This window comes from Manacus candei, unplaced genomic scaffold, assembly GCF_025592945.1.
Source record: "Manacus candei isolate 608988 ecotype Guabito, Panama unplaced genomic scaffold, ASM2559294v1 h1tg000015l, whole genome shotgun sequence".
Lineage (NCBI taxonomy): Eukaryota > Metazoa > Chordata > Aves > Passeriformes > Pipridae > Manacus > Manacus candei.
In genome coordinates, this window is record NW_026138063.1 from 1052419 (window position 1) to 1069607 (window position 17189).

Consider the following 17189-nt stretch of genomic DNA (forward strand, 5'->3'; position numbering starts at 1 on the left):
TTATCCTTTGTTTATTTACAAGGCACTTCTCCAAGGCTTCAGTCACACCTTCCAAACTGCACCACAGGTACTGAGGGAGAAACGCAGGTTCAAAGCTTAAGGGCTTCATCAAGTATCTGGTTCTGTTCCTCCATGGAAAAATGCTTGTTATTTAAGAAGATCCACTGCTCTCTCCCAGGTGATAAAACAGCCTGTGCGAGACCCTGAATGGAACAGTCAGACCTGCTCAAATGAGGCTTCTGATCCAGAAAGGAGGTGAGAGCTCAGCTGTCAATCTCCAGCTAGGAACCGTCACGTGAAATAACTGAATTCTTCCCTTTCTGAAATCCTACTGCAAGTTCCTGCCCAGACAGATGTCTGCAGTCACTAACTACTGCTAGTTAAAGCATAAATCTTCTTGCTACAGCTTCAGAAAACATGTAAACAAGTGCTTAAAAATCTATTTTAATGACGTTTTCAAGAATAATAATACTCTGCATTACAAAAGAAAGAGGTAAAAGGTACATCTTTTACATATCAGAAAAACTTACAGCAAAGGCAAAGAATATCTTAAAACCAAAATAAAGCTATGTTGTTCCCTACAGGGAAGCTTCAGGTGTCTGAGATTCCTTCACCTCATTCATTTTCAGCCTTCACAGAAAAAGGTGAGCAGTCGAAATAGTCCCTCTCCCACGTCAGCTTTAAACATCCCCCTGACCATCGACAATTTAGCAATAAAATTACAAATATACAGGAAATGGATCGGCTACTGCACCAAAGCTACACACACACCCAACAGCAAAAATACATAAAATACGCAGAAATTAAGTGTTTTCATTCATTAATGCAGAATTACTTCCACATTCCACTCTGTCCCAAAGCCAGCATTCAACACGGTGAGCAAAGAGGAAGACAACTGTTGTCATACTCCACAGAGCAGGCAGAAGACAAATCTCCACAAGACTCACAGATTTGGACAAACCCTAGTTCTACAAATCATTTGCTGTGCAATCACAGTCCATACATGAAAACATGTACAGTCAACAACAGCAGGCAGGAACGAGGGATGCTGATGAAGGGCCGAGCCCCAGCCCTGTACCCAGCCCAAGGCCATGCCCCGTTCCTGACACCACAGCGCTCCGTAGGATCTGCACAAAAGGCCAAAAGGGATCACCAGAAGTGTTTTCCAGCCAGGAGGACAGGACAGGAGGGACACAATGCCATTGCACTCGCTGCAGTGTCAGGTGTCAGCATCACAGACACAGAATGCTACAAACACTCCCTGCATGCACAGCCCCCAGACCTCATCGCTCAGGGATCAAAGCAGCGCATCCCTCAGGATGGAACGTGGTTCTATTTACATCAGCTCCGACAGGAAAGGGCACGTTAAATCGTGGCCCAATCACCAGTGTGAAATTGCATCTCTAAATAATTTAAACCCTCCAAACAGAGTTTCTCGCTACAAATCCTTCATTTCAGTGAAGCAGTTTGTAAACTCCGAGGATGTACATGGCTCCAAGCTACAGCCTGAGCAGGAAGTAGATCTCGGGCTGGTCCTCGGGGCTGGGCTCCACGGAGTCGTGCTGGTAGAACCGGTCTGTGCAGCCGAGGTGCAGGGCCGAGCACGAGCCCTCGGGGACGCCCCGGCCCTCCACGGGTTCCCCGGGGAAGCTGCCGAGGTACCTGGCGATGTAGGAGCCCGTGGAGTGCCTGTTGGCCACGTGTGGGGACGCCGAGGGCCTGTTCCTCAGCACCACCCCGGCCACGGCGCCCGTGCCGGGGGGTTTGTGCCTGCCGGCCTCCTGCCTCTCCCGGGCACGGCTGGCGATGTTCCGCACGCGGCTCTGGCTCCGCGAGGACAGTTTCCTGACCAGGGCCCGGGGGCAGTCGTGCTCCGGCTGCCCGGGGCAGTGCCGGGGCTCCTCCTGCTCCGGGCACAGCAGCTTGCGCAGCTGCTCCGTCAGGGCGTCGGCCGAGCGCGGCCGCAGGCCCCTCATGGCAGCCAGCTTCTTGTCCCGCATGCCCGAGGAGACGAAGCTCCTGCTGATGTACTGGTACTTACTCTCGAAGTTGCAGGAGATGTCCTCCGATGTCAGGTCTCCCAGACTCTTGGACTTGCAGGGGCTGCTCTGCTGGATGGCCGGGTGAGGGGGGAAAGGCAGAGCGCTCGGGAGCAGCGAGGGGGCTGCCCTGAGCTGGGACCCCTCACACGTTACACTGGGCTGCTCATGGGAGCGATGGGCACACGAACCCCCGGCATTTGCACATGTGGGAAAAGGGAGCTGGATCCCTGCAGTCCTGAGGGTGCCCGAGCAGGCGTGGGCAGCAGCACAGAGCCCAACAGTCATGCTGGTCCCAGAGGTCCTCTCACCACCGTGCCCAGTGTCCTGCTTCTGCCTCAGTCTCAAAGGAGAAGCCAGCTGGCTCATGTCCTCCCTTTTGTACTCGCAGGCAGTTACCAGGAGATCATGGGAGTCCCCATCGACTTCCACGAGGCTGCTGCTGTCCGAGTTCTGACCAGGGACAGGGTCAAACAGGGCCTCCTCAAAGATGAGGTTATTGGAAGCAAAAGAACCGGCAGACTCAGGGCCTTCCCAGCTCAGTCCAGATTTTGTTCCACAATTTCTTTCAGGATTTGCATTTAGCAAAGAAAGAGGTGAAGAACATGGAGAGCCAGGCAAGTTACTTTCTAGACTATTTAATTTTTTCATGGAAACTAATTGCCTGTGGGTCTTACATTCAGAAGCTGGAGTTGCCCCCTGGATAGTTGTGTACATGGAATACTCTGCGGTCTCTGGGCTGGAGAACGTGGTGGTATTCGGAGTGGAGAATAAAGGGGATTTGGTGGATTTTGTGGGAGGGAAGTTGTGCTTACAGGGGCTGCTTAGACCCACAGTAAAGCCCTGTGGGTGTGCAGCCACCACACCAAAGGTCTGGCTGCTGCTGCCGTGGCTTGAGACGGCGGTGAGGTGTGTTTGGTCCCCTGTGACATCCACCTGCCCGATGAGAGCAGACACAGTGCTGTCCAGCTCGCTCTCAGTAGCCAGAGAAACCTCATCTATGAGGCGAGAAATGTCACTGTCCTGCAGGGCCAGCGTGGAGTGCAAGTCAGGGCTGTCAGAGCCAGGGGGAGAAGGAATGTCAGTCAAAGAAAGAGGTGCTGCAGTGCTTTTCTTGAGGTCAGATTTGTGATTCTCCATATCTGCTTTTTGAGAAAAAGAAGCCCCCACCAGAGTGACTTTCCCCTCATCAGATCCCTTTGTGTCATCTTCCTCTTTATTGTCCACACAGTTTTTGTCTTGTGGTTTTCCTGTGCAAAGCTCAGAGTCCTGCATTGGTGGGACAGTTTCACCAGAAAGATTATTTTCCTGACAGTCCAAGAGGTGATTTGTTTCAGTTGCACCACTTGCAAAAACTAAGTGTTCAGGTTGCTCCTGAGGAGGTGGTAGCAAAGAGTCAGCTGTAGAATCCTTCTGGTCATTCTCCTTCTTGCATTGAGATCCCAAATTTGAAGTATTTGCCGTTTGCTCCGAACAGGGAAAAACAGATTCTTTCAAGTTTGTTTCCTTCTCATTTGTATTGTCATCACTGTTGGCTAAATTGAAGAAGAAACATATTAGTTGCATACAAGACTCTGTTCTGTCTATCAACAACTCTTTTGTCCTCAGACAGACAAATGGAGCACGCAAAATTAGGTACAGTTGTGACAGAACTTAATCATGGAGTTGTGCAGGTTTAGTACAAATTATCTGAGTGATATGAACAAATGGAAAAATACAACTGCAGGCACTTCATTGAAACTTCCTGGAAAATGTCTATTACATCAGGCAGGTGATGTAATATTCGTTGTAAGTAATGTTAATGAGGTACCATAGCATGGCTTGCACGTGGCATTACCTTCAGCTGTGTTCCTAGTCAGATTTGTACTACAAAGAAGCGTGGCAATAAAGACAGAACAAAACAGCTCTGTTAAAACACACAACACTTGGAAACAAGATGCATGCTTCAAGCTGAGTAAAAAGCATCAAGTAGATGGACTCCAGGCATGTGGTTATTGCAAAGTGTTACAGTTTAAGGATTTCATTTTGATATTCCACCAGCATGCTGCATTCACAAGAGCAAGGGGTTGAATTCCTTAAAAAACACACATTAGATGTTTTCTCCACCAAATCCTCTTACTCATCTTTATGTGCCAAATCTCAGCTCCATGACTCACTGCTTTGGAGATTTAATTAAGCAGGGACTATAGGAGAAGCTTGGTTTAGTATATGCTGGGTTTAATGTTTGCTAGACATCGGGTACCCTTGGAAGCAGCAAGCGGAGAATCATCCACTGACAGTGACTGAGCCCCCTCAATGGAGTAGGAACTGCTTCTAGTGAACATGGCATTAAATGCCCATCTCCAAAATCTGAAAACTTCCCAAGCTTTCCAGTGCTCCCAGACTAGGATTGAAGAGATGCACATTTCTTTGATTTGTAGATTTACTTTTTCTACAAAGAATGTAGGAGGAAATGGATAGCACACTGTCCTCTTGGCACAATTTCAGTGGAGCAGTAGAGATATGCTCAGCCCCAGCATTTTAGCAGGACAGGTCTCTGTGAGACAGCCTCTTCAACAGGGTTAAGGAGCAAGCCTTTTGCAGACTCTAAAGGACAGGATCCATCTCTCTCACAGTTAGAAGGGGCAGGATTCATCCCCTGTGACAGGCCTCTAGTGTTTCTTGTGTCTTTGTCTGGAGCACCTTTAGGAAGAGATGCCTAAGAAATTATTGCATCTGTTGCAAGGAATGGTTGAGCTGTATCATCTTCACAGGCTTACCTAGAGGATCTTTCAATTTAAACCACAGCATTTCAGAGTTATCTGCCTGTACTAGAACATCCTTTTTCCTGCCTACAGTTTCTTCTCACGGTGGTAGAGAAAGCCCTGGGTTGACTTTGCTCACTGTTCCTCCTGAGGAGCTTCTTTTACAAGTGCTGTGCAGATTAGCTGCTCCTTCAAAGCCACTAATGTGGGGCCAGCAGCACAAAGGTGGCTGATCACCACGTCCTGTCAGGGCCAGGTAGTTATATTGCAGTGGCTCCTGCAGCTGCTGGAAGTGGCTGCTCTGCAGCTGAAATGATTTGGAGTAGAGCAGCATTTCTGTCACCCCCTGGCCAAGAGAGGCTCTCAGGGTGCTCTCTGCCTCTCACCAGGGCAGAGAGACAGTGGTGCTGGCTGTGCTGCTCCACCTATCCCCTGGGACTATCCCTCAAAGCTGGGGCCAGCCCAAATCTGAGGATCTGGGGACAGCCTCTGGAAGCGCACACGCTCTTCCCAAATAAACCAAAACCAGCCCCAAAAAGCAGTACTGACACCCCAGACGAGGGACCAGCTCAGGGTGGAGACAGCAGGTCTAATGAATCAAAGCCATTGTACTCAAAGCTCCCTAGACTATTTAAGTTTTCCAGCAAATCAAATATCAGGCAGGTCCAACACACTAACTTTGCTGCAGTCATGGGAATAACTGGATTTCAAAACCAGGGTCTATCCTAGATTTCAAACCAGACTATTACTGCTGAACACACTGAGAAAACTGTGTGTTTTACAGCTATTTTCAGAGTGAAATTGTATTGTGTATCAATTACATAAGACCCAGATTTTATCCTAACACATATTTGCCATATAAATTGATCAGTCAGTGACCTAGGGTAAGAGCCAAATATCAAGCCTGTTGGATACAAAGTTTGACCTACTTTTACCCCTTTTACATCTGTTTGAAAGTCTTTAGGGACACTATCACCAAAAACATATGTTGCATGCAGCTCTTCCTCCTGAGAAACAGGGAGAGGAACCCCCCCCCGCCAGCAGCTCTGTCTCCACAAGTAAATGGAGAGCAGGAAACCAGGAACTGATAAAGTGCAATGGAAGGTTGGTTCTTAAATTACACAGAAATTTGGCAAGTGTCCTTATAAGAGCACTTCCAGGAATTACTGTAATTCATCTGCCCAGTTTGCAGGGCAGACAGCTTTCCAGGGTGCCACTTATTTAAGGAGCTGATAAAATCCTACCCACTTCAGCCCATGTAACTCTGTGCAGTAACTCTGGTTTGAGCTGAATAAAACTACTCGCACAGAGGCTAATCTTTTCAACAGGCTATTTCAACTCACTGTATCAGAAGTACTTTTGGAAGCATCTTACCAGAGGTGTTTTCCTTCCCCGTGGCATCCTGGGCAGCGTCCTCAGGCGGGCAGGGCAGTCCCACCAGCAGGTACTTGTCCACGGGCATGGAAGCAGGACGCGCCTGCAGACTCCGCTTCGGGCGCCGAACGACCCCTTCCTTGTCCTTCAGGTCTGTGGGTTCAGATGCACTGTCCCTCATCTCAGCAGCCTCCAGGAAGCCCATCTTGCTCTTCTTCCTGCCCTTGGCGGGCGCGCTGGCCGTGCGCCGCAGCAGCCGCTCGCCCAGGGATCTCTTGCGCACGTAGTTCCCGCCGGCCTCGGCACAGCCCTGCTTGGGGTTCTTGTTGAACAGCCCCCGCAGCCCTATCAGCTGCTTGCTCTGAAAGGACAAGGAGAGCCACGGTTTGGGCTGAGCTTAGACTCAGTTAGGATGAGTACGAGGGAAAGAGCTGCTTCCAGAGCGTTTGTGAACGATGGAGACAAAGATCAGAACTCAGCAAAGCAAAAATCCACACCAAGCCACTCACAACCACTCTGAGCGAGGAGCTCTCAGCTCAGGTCTCCACGGATTCATGCATGTCTGTGTTTCTCCTCATTAGGATGGCAGCCTGCCACAGTCAGAGCAGAGGTTTGCTCCAAGGCTGTGAGAAGTGTCTGCAGTGACAGGCTGCACACTAACAGGGAGTTTTCTAGGCATGGCCTTCGCCAAAGCAATACCCAGATGTCCCAGAGCCTGGATGGAGAATGATGCAAGTTTGGCAGCTGCAGATCATGCGACTGGGAAGCACTGAAAAGCTGCGCCCAAAGTGCAAAGGACATGCTTGTGAGCTCTACCTTGGTGGCTCCTAGAAAGTGCAATATTGTGTAACTGGGGTTGAGGATTAAAGGGCTCCACTGAAAGGCAAAAAAAATGCAAATCCATTTGGCTCATGTTCTCAAGACTGCTACACAAGCAAATAAGGTTAATACACAGCAAAGCATTTAAAAAACTATTAGTCTAACGTAAGTGTCTCCCGGAAACTTGGCCAGATCTCCTCACTCACATGGATGCAAACATGCATTCAGCTTACTAGAAACAATAATATCATTGCCCATCACCCAGGCAAGCATTAGATGAGCAGACTAAGTGATAGAGATCAAATCCCAGTGAGTCTCCCCCCTCCTTCTCTTGCCTTCCCTCTGCAGCTGCTCTCTACTGGTTTTATTGAACATATTTCTCCTTTGAAGAGCACATCAGCCAAGAGCAGCAGCCAAACCATCACCAGAGTTGGATGTGGTTTCACAGATGCCCTCAGACATGCACACATCTGGGTATACACTGCAGATGTATCCAAGCTGTGATCCTGTTCACTGGTCTAATGGGATCAGGGAGGATAAAGGTATGGATTTCAGTGAGGATCTGGAATACACCAAATCTCAGCCCTGGGTCTTAATGGTATTTTTTTTAATCTCTGTTCCTCTGAGCTTTCCTTAGGTGCTGCACAACCTGTTTGTCATGACATTCTTTGCATCCTCTCTCAGAAGGGACAAAGACTGAGGGCCAATCTCTGCAACATACACTCTTCATAAAGGTCAGTTTTTTGGTTGTGCTTTTTTCCCTGTTCATCTTTGCTTCCTAAATCACTGGAAAAGTGCTGTTTTACTTCAGCACCCTGCTGAACATAGCCATAGTTCCTTTGTGCTGTTTATCTCCAATGACTGCCTGTAAACAGCTCAGAAAGGCAGCAGAAGCAAAATGCAGGCAAAAACCACAGTAATTTACTTTCATTTTAAAAATGGTTCAAAATTAGCAGAAAAGCAAAATGTATGCACTGAAACCTAAAATTAAATTAGGTTAATTTAAATTAATTAAATTGGCTGCTAAAAATAGCTTGTCAAAGACCATGTTCTGGTGCAATTACAGTTCTCAAGATTTACTTCTAAAACAAAATCAGTTCAACACACTCAAGAAATGTGCTTCCTGTATGCAGACATGCTAATTAGTAGGTGCTGACAGCAAGAACATCTAAGTATGTGAGCACTAAGAGTAGTATGTTGTGGGTTCCCTGCTGATCTCCTGCAAGGATCCCCCACCACTCTGAGCCTCATCCTTCTGCCTCCTGAGCCCTCCAACACAGATCCTGTGAGGTTCTGTGCTGTATTTAAAACCATTTTTAGCAGAGGGAAGATGTACATTTCCAGCTATACCCACCTTTCCATAGGTCTCATTAATGATTATATGAACAAATATGGATGCTTCTGTCAGTCCTTCTAAATACACGTGGCGATAGCCTGGTGAAACAGAAACAGAAATGTTTGCACACAAATAACCCCAAAGAACCAGCAGTTTGCATTCTGTGCACACCTGGCAATGACTGTCTGTAGAAGGGATGTATGTACCGTAAGCCACCTTCAGTAAACTCCTTATGTTCCCACAGGTTTCTCCAAAACCCCAGTACAAATTGCATCAAAGTTATAAAAGACACCAGTAGTAATTTCCAAAAGCACAGATGACCAAACTCCTTCAAGTGTTGGTGAATAACCCACCCTAAGATAACAGGAGAGTTGTCCGAGAATTCACAGAGATACGAGCATATATCACCTCATGCTGGTAACCCCATCTTTAGGTCCAAGCTGTTTGTTCCTCAGCTGGATTCCCAGCTCAAGGAGAAGCAGTGGGACTCACCAGGCACAAGGCTGCTGAAGGCCACAGTTCTCTGCCCCACGAAGTCCCTCCCGATGGGATCGTGGTCCCAGACGAGGAATCGCACCAAGGCTATTTCGGGCATGTGGATGGTAAAGGTGAGAGTTTCCTCCCACACAGGATTGAACCCTGTGAAACAAACAGCACACAGAGCTTGGGAAACCAGTCCAGAGCAAGTGATATCCTCAATTTTCACGATGAACAGCAAGAGGAAAGAAGCTGCAACACGAATTACTCTTTGCTCATCTAGATCTGGGCACTCTTGATCTCCATCATGTCAGTCATTAAATGTGAGATTTGTCTCTTGGACTGCTTTAAAAATAAAATGGTTCTGCCTGAGCAGGGATATCACAGCAAGGTGTTGTCCTGCAGAACTGAGATGTACAGATAGATATTTGAACTTCTGCATAGAGGAGATTTAAGAACAATCCAGGAGAACGACAATGAGGTGAAGAGCCCTTCCCTTCAGCTCTAGCTTGGCTGTCTCCCCACACCAGAAATTCTATCTATAAAGCAGAATTAATTTGTTAAAACATAATCATTTGATTTCCCCAGATAAGAAGCTTTGTCATTTAGAAAGTAATAACAGACTCTGTATCATTTATAATTACTTTATATTTTACTCTAAGAAGAAGAAATCACTTAGATTATCTTACCATTGTCGTCCACCACCCTGGTCTGATCTTTACAGCAGTCAACAGGTAACCCAATGATTTCCACCTCAACAAAGGGATCTATTATCTATTTGTTAAAAACAAAATATTTTAAAAGCAAGCTAATGATACAGGTGAAGGTCAACTTTTAACAAATTCATGCAAAGAGTTGATTTAAATTCACATGAGAATTCAAAACTCTTCAATTGACACAAATTTTCTGGCAGCACTATCATGGGAAATGGTTTCATGAAGTCCAAGCTGATGTATGGTTTGTAGTCTCCAGAGCTATGGCCATCTATGACTGATTTGCAGACCAGTAAAGTCACCCTTAATACAAAAAAACTGGTTCTTAAGCAACATGTGTAGGATACAGACTGGGGGAAAATGTAGTATCTAGTGACCAAAAGCTTGATAATATCTGAAATTTACAGGTGTATTTAAATAAGGAGAAAGTTTTTGGGCCATGTGCTGCCCTGTCACTGCAGGAGCTCTCGTGATCAGTCTCTCACCTCTCCTCGGTCCCCTAACATCGAGTCAGGAGGCTTGGGGAGCTGCTGTCCACTGATGATTTTCAGAATAAGTTGCTTTTTAGGACTGGCAGGAAGTGGATCAGCAGAGTAGGGGTTGAATGTGCCTAAAAGATGGGAAGAATGAGAAGGGTAAGGAAAGAGATCCACAGAATAAGTATCACCCCAAGATGCACATACAGAGCCAGAGTTCAGTCAGAAGTAACAAACAGAGTATGGGGCAGCTGCCATTAATTTTGAAACTCTCTTCTATGAATGCATGGAAACATGAAAGATTCTATTTTTGGTTTTGCTTTCCTTTCTTATGCCTTCCAAACATCACTGTGAAGACACTCTGTGAAAGGCCTGACAGTTACAGTAATAACTATACGGCAGGACATTACCTTTGCACATCTGCTGAGGTTTGAGGACATAACCACAGTTGCCATTTACCCTGAATTTTGCTTCATTTAACTGCATCACACGTCCCTCAGACTGGTAGTTCAGGGCCACTGAAGGAGAAAAGTCAGGTGTCATTGATCAGGATAATATTCCTCAGTACATGCACAAGAAACGGGAAGCAAGGTTTTCCTGGCACACGTACCCAGCTGGCACCCAACGTTCCAGTAAGGGATGGGGTTGAAGTTGCTGGAGTCGATCCTGTAGGCTGAGGGATAGACCCTGCTCAGCTGCTTCTGGTTGTAAAGCATGAACTGCTCAGCTTTCTGCTGCACGGCCTGGTGGGCTCTGGTCTCACTGAACGACAGCACATTCCCTGTGGACCCTGTGTCATGGTCAGACAACAAACAGGTAACACAGCAATCCCATGTGGGGCTGAGCACAGACCTCACTACACTGGTGTTAATCCAGGGAAACGTGAGGTTTACTCCAGAGTTACAAGGATAGATTGTCCTGTGTTACCCAAATCATGCACCTTGTGTAACTGAAGGGCACCAGCTTCCCCTTCCAGGAGGGTCTTATGTTCTACCCTCAAGTTTTCACACTTGAAAGCCAAACCAAACAAGAGCTTCAGCTGATTGCTGGGGCCTTTTCTCCTGCAGAACTCCAGACATGACCACTCTGGAGAATCTACAGAGAAATCTACTGCTGGCAGTGTGACCAAAGGATTCACTGCTGGGGAAGGAGTGCCCAGCTGGGCTCTGGTTCTGCTCTAGTCCCTGTGACCCACTAACAGCAGCACTCAGCCCTTTCCCTCTCCCAGGTGACCAAGGTTTGTACAGGCCCTGTGCAGCCCCTGTACCATCATCCACGATGTCCTGGGCAGCCACAGAGTTGGTGTAAACCACGAGGTCAGACAGAGCCCGGCACAGCTTCACCGTCTTCCTCCGGCGGGCCAGTCTGAGGGGAGCACGTACAGAAAAACAGCAGATTTCAGTATTTAAGGCATATTTCAATCCCCCTTTCTGTTCTCTTCAATTTCCCTTTCTGTTCTTTTCATCAGTAAGGAAACAACCAAGTGTGAGCAGGGAGCTGTGTGCAGCAAACCTCCTCAGAGAGGGCTCTGGGATGATGTTCCCCTGCACCTCCACAGTCTCACTACAGACAAAATTTTCATTTAAAACATCATGAAATAGCTGCACCATGGCTCTCCCAGACAAAACCAAGGAGCATTTCCATGACAGCAAATGCATTCTCAGTGGCACTGTTCTGATTGCTTTTCCTTTACACTCTCCCATGCAGTGCAGTTGCCTAGGCTGGGATGCACCCAATTGAACCTGCACTGTTTGCTCTGAGCACTGTTCACAGCAGGCAAAATGGGGCTTGGCACCTTTCCATCAGCACAGTGTTGCAGCCACACTTCACTTTAAGGGTAATTGCTGTTTGCAATCTGTGACAACCAACGCAATCAAAACACCCCCCAGCTGTGTCATATGTGACATACGTGTCATACGTGTAATCTTGGGCACAGACTTCACCGAGGCAATGCCATGGAATTGTGGATGGCAGCGAACAAGCCTCTGGCTTCACCTGAGCTGCACAACTGTGGGGATTCCCAGCTCACCTGTGGGGATGCCCTGGTTCCCTCCCAGGAGGGTTCTGCTGGCTCTCGTCCTCATCTGATGCACTGGGGTGTTTGGCTGCTGCCTTGGCAGCTTTCTGTGGGGAAGAGTCAAGCAGGGCTGGGTCAGTCCCTGGGGTGGCTCCAGAAATCCTCATTGCTGTGGTTGAGCTCAGGGAGGCGGGGGAGCTGCAGGGCTGCAGCTCAGGACCAGTGTCCTGCCCAGACACCGAGTGACCCAGGGGCTCTGACAGCAGAAGCCCTGCTGCTAGTCCAAGGGTTCCATGAAGGAAAGCCAGCACAGAGCACCCGTGCCCTGATCTCCCTCCCTCCCACAGCCAGGATCCAGCCCTGCAGCCATGGAGCAGGTTTAGCTGCTGGTGAGCAGAGCCAGGCCTAAGGAAATTATTTGTGCCAGTGCTCAGCCTGTCCCAACCCACTGTGTGCTATGCTCCCTCTCCACTCCCTCCTGGTACCAGCACAAGGGTGCTCCCCTGCTCCAGGACCCTGGGCACTGCTCCTGCTGCAATCCTAATGGATGGGGCAGAATTTTCAAACATCATCTTTCCGCTCCCTTTTCAGCCACATACAAACACTGAAGTTATTCTATATTGTTACAGTTGTGCAGTAAAGAAAACAGCTTTGATAAAAAGATTAAAACCTAAAAATCGCCATTTTTTTCATAAGCACCTAGGATTTAATAGTTTCCAATTTCAACAACGTTATAGTTCTGGTAACAGTAACCACAGCTTCTTGTGAGAGTAATTTAATTCCCTTTTCATCATGAGGTAATTAACAATATAACTGAGAGCTCCTTATCCTTTTACTCATATGGCTCACTGAGCACAGATTTCTTTCCTCCTGTTGTGATACCCCAATACTGAATATAATTTAGTTTGCTGTGTTTAGTGCTGACATAAAGTTGATTACAATGGAAATCATTTGCATGGTTCAGTTTTGGAATCCGAAGGCCTGCACTGAGGGTGTTCCCTGCAGTTAACTTTCACAAATTTCCAGTTTTAGTGTCTTTGTCCCTCCACTGGCAATTTAAAGAGTTTATCCACTTGGCACAAGAGCTGCCTGAAAACACGACATGTCGATATTGCTGGGTGGATAATTCTGTATCTGCAAAAATATCAATAGGAACCTGTCTTCCCCTTCAGCTGGAAAGGCACTGGAGGTCCTTGTTGCCTCAGTCTACAATACAATCACTATTTAAAAAAAAAAAAAATATCTATATCTATCCTTATTCTTTCAGCAGAGATGAAATGAATGGGCTTTCTACCATGCTGTATCCATTAGGATAACTAGTTGAAGTAATTAAATTATTGACATACTTTCCAGCCCTCAGCATAACCAGCAGATTTCAGTGGTTGACTTTTGCCTGTGACATCCCATTCCACACACTTGTCTGGCCAGCAGGGAGCACAGGGGGTGATGTGAAGTGTCCACTATCAGGCACAACAGGTACTTCCAGACCTCCACACCCCCTGAGTAACGTGCACTGAGCCAAAGGTGCTGAAGGGCATCTGAGCACCTTAAACTGATGGGAGCTTGGAACTGCAGGGTAAATATGAGCCCTGAGACTGCCTGCTTAGGTATTTTTTGATGGCTCCTAGCTGCCTTCAGAGCAGATAGACTGGTGGCCGATTAAGTTCTATGAAACATTTCTTAATTGTTGTTTTTCCTAAACCACTGCTCAGATTCTCAGTCCCAGAGCGTGTTCCCTGCTTGGTGCAGCTCTCACCATGGATGGCATGGACCAGGAACATCTGGTAAGCTGGGGGCAGAGGGGGCTGCAGACCTGCCACATGCCCCTCTGCTCATTTACTGACTTTCTATCTGCTGATTGACTCCAGGAGGAAGGAAGCTTTCAGCTGGATCAGTTCACATTGAGGATATAAATCCAGGCCTTGAGGCACTGTGGGAATGTGGGAATAGGGGAGGTGGATGACAGGACATGGGAATGGGAGGACACATGGGAGCACCGTCCCTTTTGATGGCTGCTCTGCCCAGCTGTAAAATGAGACCTCCCACTCATCTGGACTCCACCAGCTCCTGCCCCAGCGAAGGGCAGCGGAGCAGGGAGTGTGAGCTGGCAGCTCCACAAACACAAATGGGATAAGCAAAGCCAGGAGGAGATCAGCAATAACACGTTTGTGCAGAGCAGGAGCCCAGAGGCAGCACTTGGTCACAGCAGCCCCCTGAGCAGGCACAGACAGTGCCAGCACATCCTGGGTGGCACTGCCCAGGGTGGGACAGGCAAAGCTGGGCCCTGAGTGAGCCAGGCATTGTCAGCTGTGTGGAAAACAAGAATATGCCAAGACATTAGTCTGTGTTGCTCTTCTGCTGCTGCAATTTCAATCAGAAAATCAGCAACTCCACCTCACTAGTAAAGATGATCTTTTAGTCACACAAGATTCTTTTTATTCTTTTTAAAGGTTCTCCATCCTGCTGGCAGTTCATATGCCCCTGAACAGAGGTGAAGACCCTAAGTGTAATCACACAGGTTTCCCTTACTGCCCCCAGACCCACCTCTTCTCAAACAGTAAAACATTCCCAGGGTCTCTGGAATGCCCCAGGCCCAGCACAGCACACAGAGCCTCTCACTTTACTCACCTTGTGTTTACCGAAGTTGCCCATTAATGATCGACCGTGAGACTTTTTTCCACCCTCTTTTGTGTCCAGGTTCTGTGCAGAGAAAGTGCAATAAAAAGTGTAACTAAATACCTTCAGAAATCTCTTAAGGAATCTGCTCCAGTCTCTAAAAGGCATCATTTCAATATAATACAAGTTTTTCCTATGTCAGCCTCATTCACTATTAGAGGAGTACAGTGATTGCACGTGAGAGAATAAAAGGGAGTTAAAGTCTGATCTGTGAACACAAATTGAAACCCAAAATCTCATTGCAGGACCTTTCTAATTTCTTTATGTACTTGATGGCTTAGATTCCTCTAACAGTAAAGAATAAAATATTCATGTTAACACTCAAGACAACAACAACCCAGGTAGAAAAAGCAGTCCAGCAAAACCAGGCGAGCAACAACAAACCACGTTTGAGTGCTCTTGAAAACAGCCACAAAGGAAAAGGGGGGGGAAATAATCTCTCAACAGATAAGAATGGACTTTTCACAGGCAGCCTGGAGTCTGAGTTTCACATTCCCAGCCATGCCCCCAGACATCAGCTGGATAACTCCTGGCAGCATCTCGCTTTTTCTGTCAGAAAACACAGCCCTTCATCTTCTGAAGAGCAAAACAAAGCTGAAGAATATTCCCCCAGCATTTCACAAGTTCTATGAGCTCCAGCTATCCCCTGTTCAGTGCTGAGCTGGATTCACTTCTGGCTATCAGAGCAGTCTGGGCACTGCAGGGTTCATTCGGGTCCAGGAGAGTTGATAACCCCTGCGGCTCCGCTCACAGATTTGTTCCAGCTCAGGCTGGAATTCTCTGTAAGACGGAGAAAGAAACTTCAGCAGAATTTTATTTTTTTAATAGCAAATCTTTGGGGAAATGAAAGGCAGATCAGTAATGAAGTAAAGGAAAATGACCAGTAAAAAATCCCAACGGAAAATATCCCAACGGATCCCCTTCTGATTCATCAATCACACAGGAACTACCAGAACAGAGCCTCACACCACCAGCACACACAGCCAGCCAACAAGTTACAGAGTCACCAAACCAGCATGATGTTTACCCAAGCCTGGGTTCAGGGGAGTCTCACAGGTCCAGCTTTGGAGAGAGATTGGCAGGAAATACTTAAGGCCCCAGAGTGGAAAAAGCAGAGTTACATGTACTCGACCTTTACGACTCCACTGGTCAGAGCAGGCACATCTCCCCAGAAAACTCTGCATTAACATCACTGGGATTTGCATCCAGGGATGGGTAAGGTGAAAGTGTGGTCACCACGGACTCAAGGTAGTAACTCTTGATATACTCAAAATTCTGATGCATTTTACTGTTTTACAAGACTAGTTGGATGTCAAAAGTGCAAAGAAATGTACCATTCTTATGTAGAGCACTCTGAAAAATCAGTTATAAAAAACCAGAACCTTGCTCAGGGCAGGAAAAGCACAGTCCTGTGGTTTAGTGCTGTAGAAAACAGTCACCAGTGTTACAGGCAGAAGTGCTTGCAGTCACTGCGGTCCATCGTGACAGGACTAAGGTGACAGAAAAGGGATCTTTCCCCAGTAACCCAGGCACAAACCAAACTGCTTGACACACACCTGCAATATCAGTACTTACTGAATTAGTGTGTTCCAAGTTTTGCAAGGAATAAACCAGATTAGAACACACTGAACCAACATACTCTCCACATTGAACCAGATGAATTCTCTCCTTAGATATTTTCCTGAAATAGTTCCAAGGTTTCATTTTGGATCAAACCAGCCCTCAGAAGCTGTTCCTAAGTTTCCAGCTTTCTCATCTGCAATAGTGTGCAACATATGGCACTGTCTAATGTTGAGCAGAGGAGGTGAAGGGGAGCCCCACGTACCTGCTTCAGGTTAACGTTGAGACTCTGGTGCGTCGCCTTCAGCAGGGCCCTCACAGTGAAGCTGTCAGGATCTTCCTTGTCCCTGATTTGGGATTCTTTTAACAGAGATTCCAGTTTTGTCCTTATGAAAGATTCCACCTGGTGCTCAGTTGCACCATTACTCTGAAAGGCATACAAGGAACCCAGTTAAAGTGGATGGTTCTGCCCCTCACAGTGGGACAGCCCGAGGGAGCGTCACACGTGCTTCGGTCTCACGGTGCTCCCAACACTTCCTCTCTCTGTGCAAGAAAAGGCTTCCTGCATAACCCTGCCTTTTCTGCTGGTGGCTTTTAGTGCCATTTCCCTTTTCCTTTCCTCTCCAGCCCTCCTGACACAGCTTACACTGCCCCCCAAAGTACAGTCCTCCCCAGACCACCCCGGGACCCGGCCCTGAGCCACTCTTGGTTTCACAAGTTTCACAAGCCTGATCTTCTCTTTCAGAAGAGCAGGAATTCTCAGGTAATGCACTTACACACTTCCTTCAACATATCAGGCAAACTAATCATTAGGTTCCTGCTCCAAACAATAAGGTAAGGAAGGAATTCCTGTTAACAACACTCAGACTATACAGACTCAAACCACTCTCTTATATAAGGCACTTAAAAATGGATCCTATAGGACAGCATGAACCTGACCTAGGAATCAAACCCTTAG

General features: G+C 47.3%; 1 protein-coding gene across 11 annotated transcripts in view; it reads right to left on the minus strand.

Annotated features, from left to right (window-relative positions):
- The window catches only part of PLCH1 (phospholipase C eta 1), a 91027-nt gene that overhangs the window by 26460 nt on the left and 47378 nt on the right, over positions 1-17189 (minus strand). For 4 of the 11 annotated variants that reach the window (XM_051781975.1, XM_051781973.1, XM_051781976.1 and 1 more), the window contains 13 exons: positions 16497-16658; positions 14624-14695; positions 12008-12102; positions 11246-11343; positions 10589-10768; positions 10389-10496; positions 9988-10112; positions 9479-9563; positions 8805-8951; positions 8331-8410; positions 6974-7033; positions 6158-6518; positions 1504-3574 (listed from right to left, as the gene is read on the minus strand). In XM_051781975.1, coding sequence (XP_051637935.1) covers positions 1504-3574; positions 6158-6518; positions 6974-7033; positions 8331-8410; positions 8805-8951; positions 9479-9563; positions 9988-10112; positions 10389-10496; positions 10589-10768; positions 11246-11343; positions 12008-12102; positions 14624-14695; positions 16497-16658 — 3644 coding nt within the window. Of the gene's footprint in view, positions 1-1503; positions 3575-3876; positions 3906-6157; positions 6519-6973; positions 7034-8330; positions 8411-8804; positions 8952-9478; positions 9564-9987; positions 10113-10388; positions 10497-10588; positions 10769-11245; positions 11344-12007; positions 12103-14623; positions 14696-16496; positions 16659-17189 lie in introns of those variants that run through there. The other 7 variants (XM_051781980.1, XM_051781978.1, XM_051781979.1 and 4 more) reach the window with 4 other exon arrangements.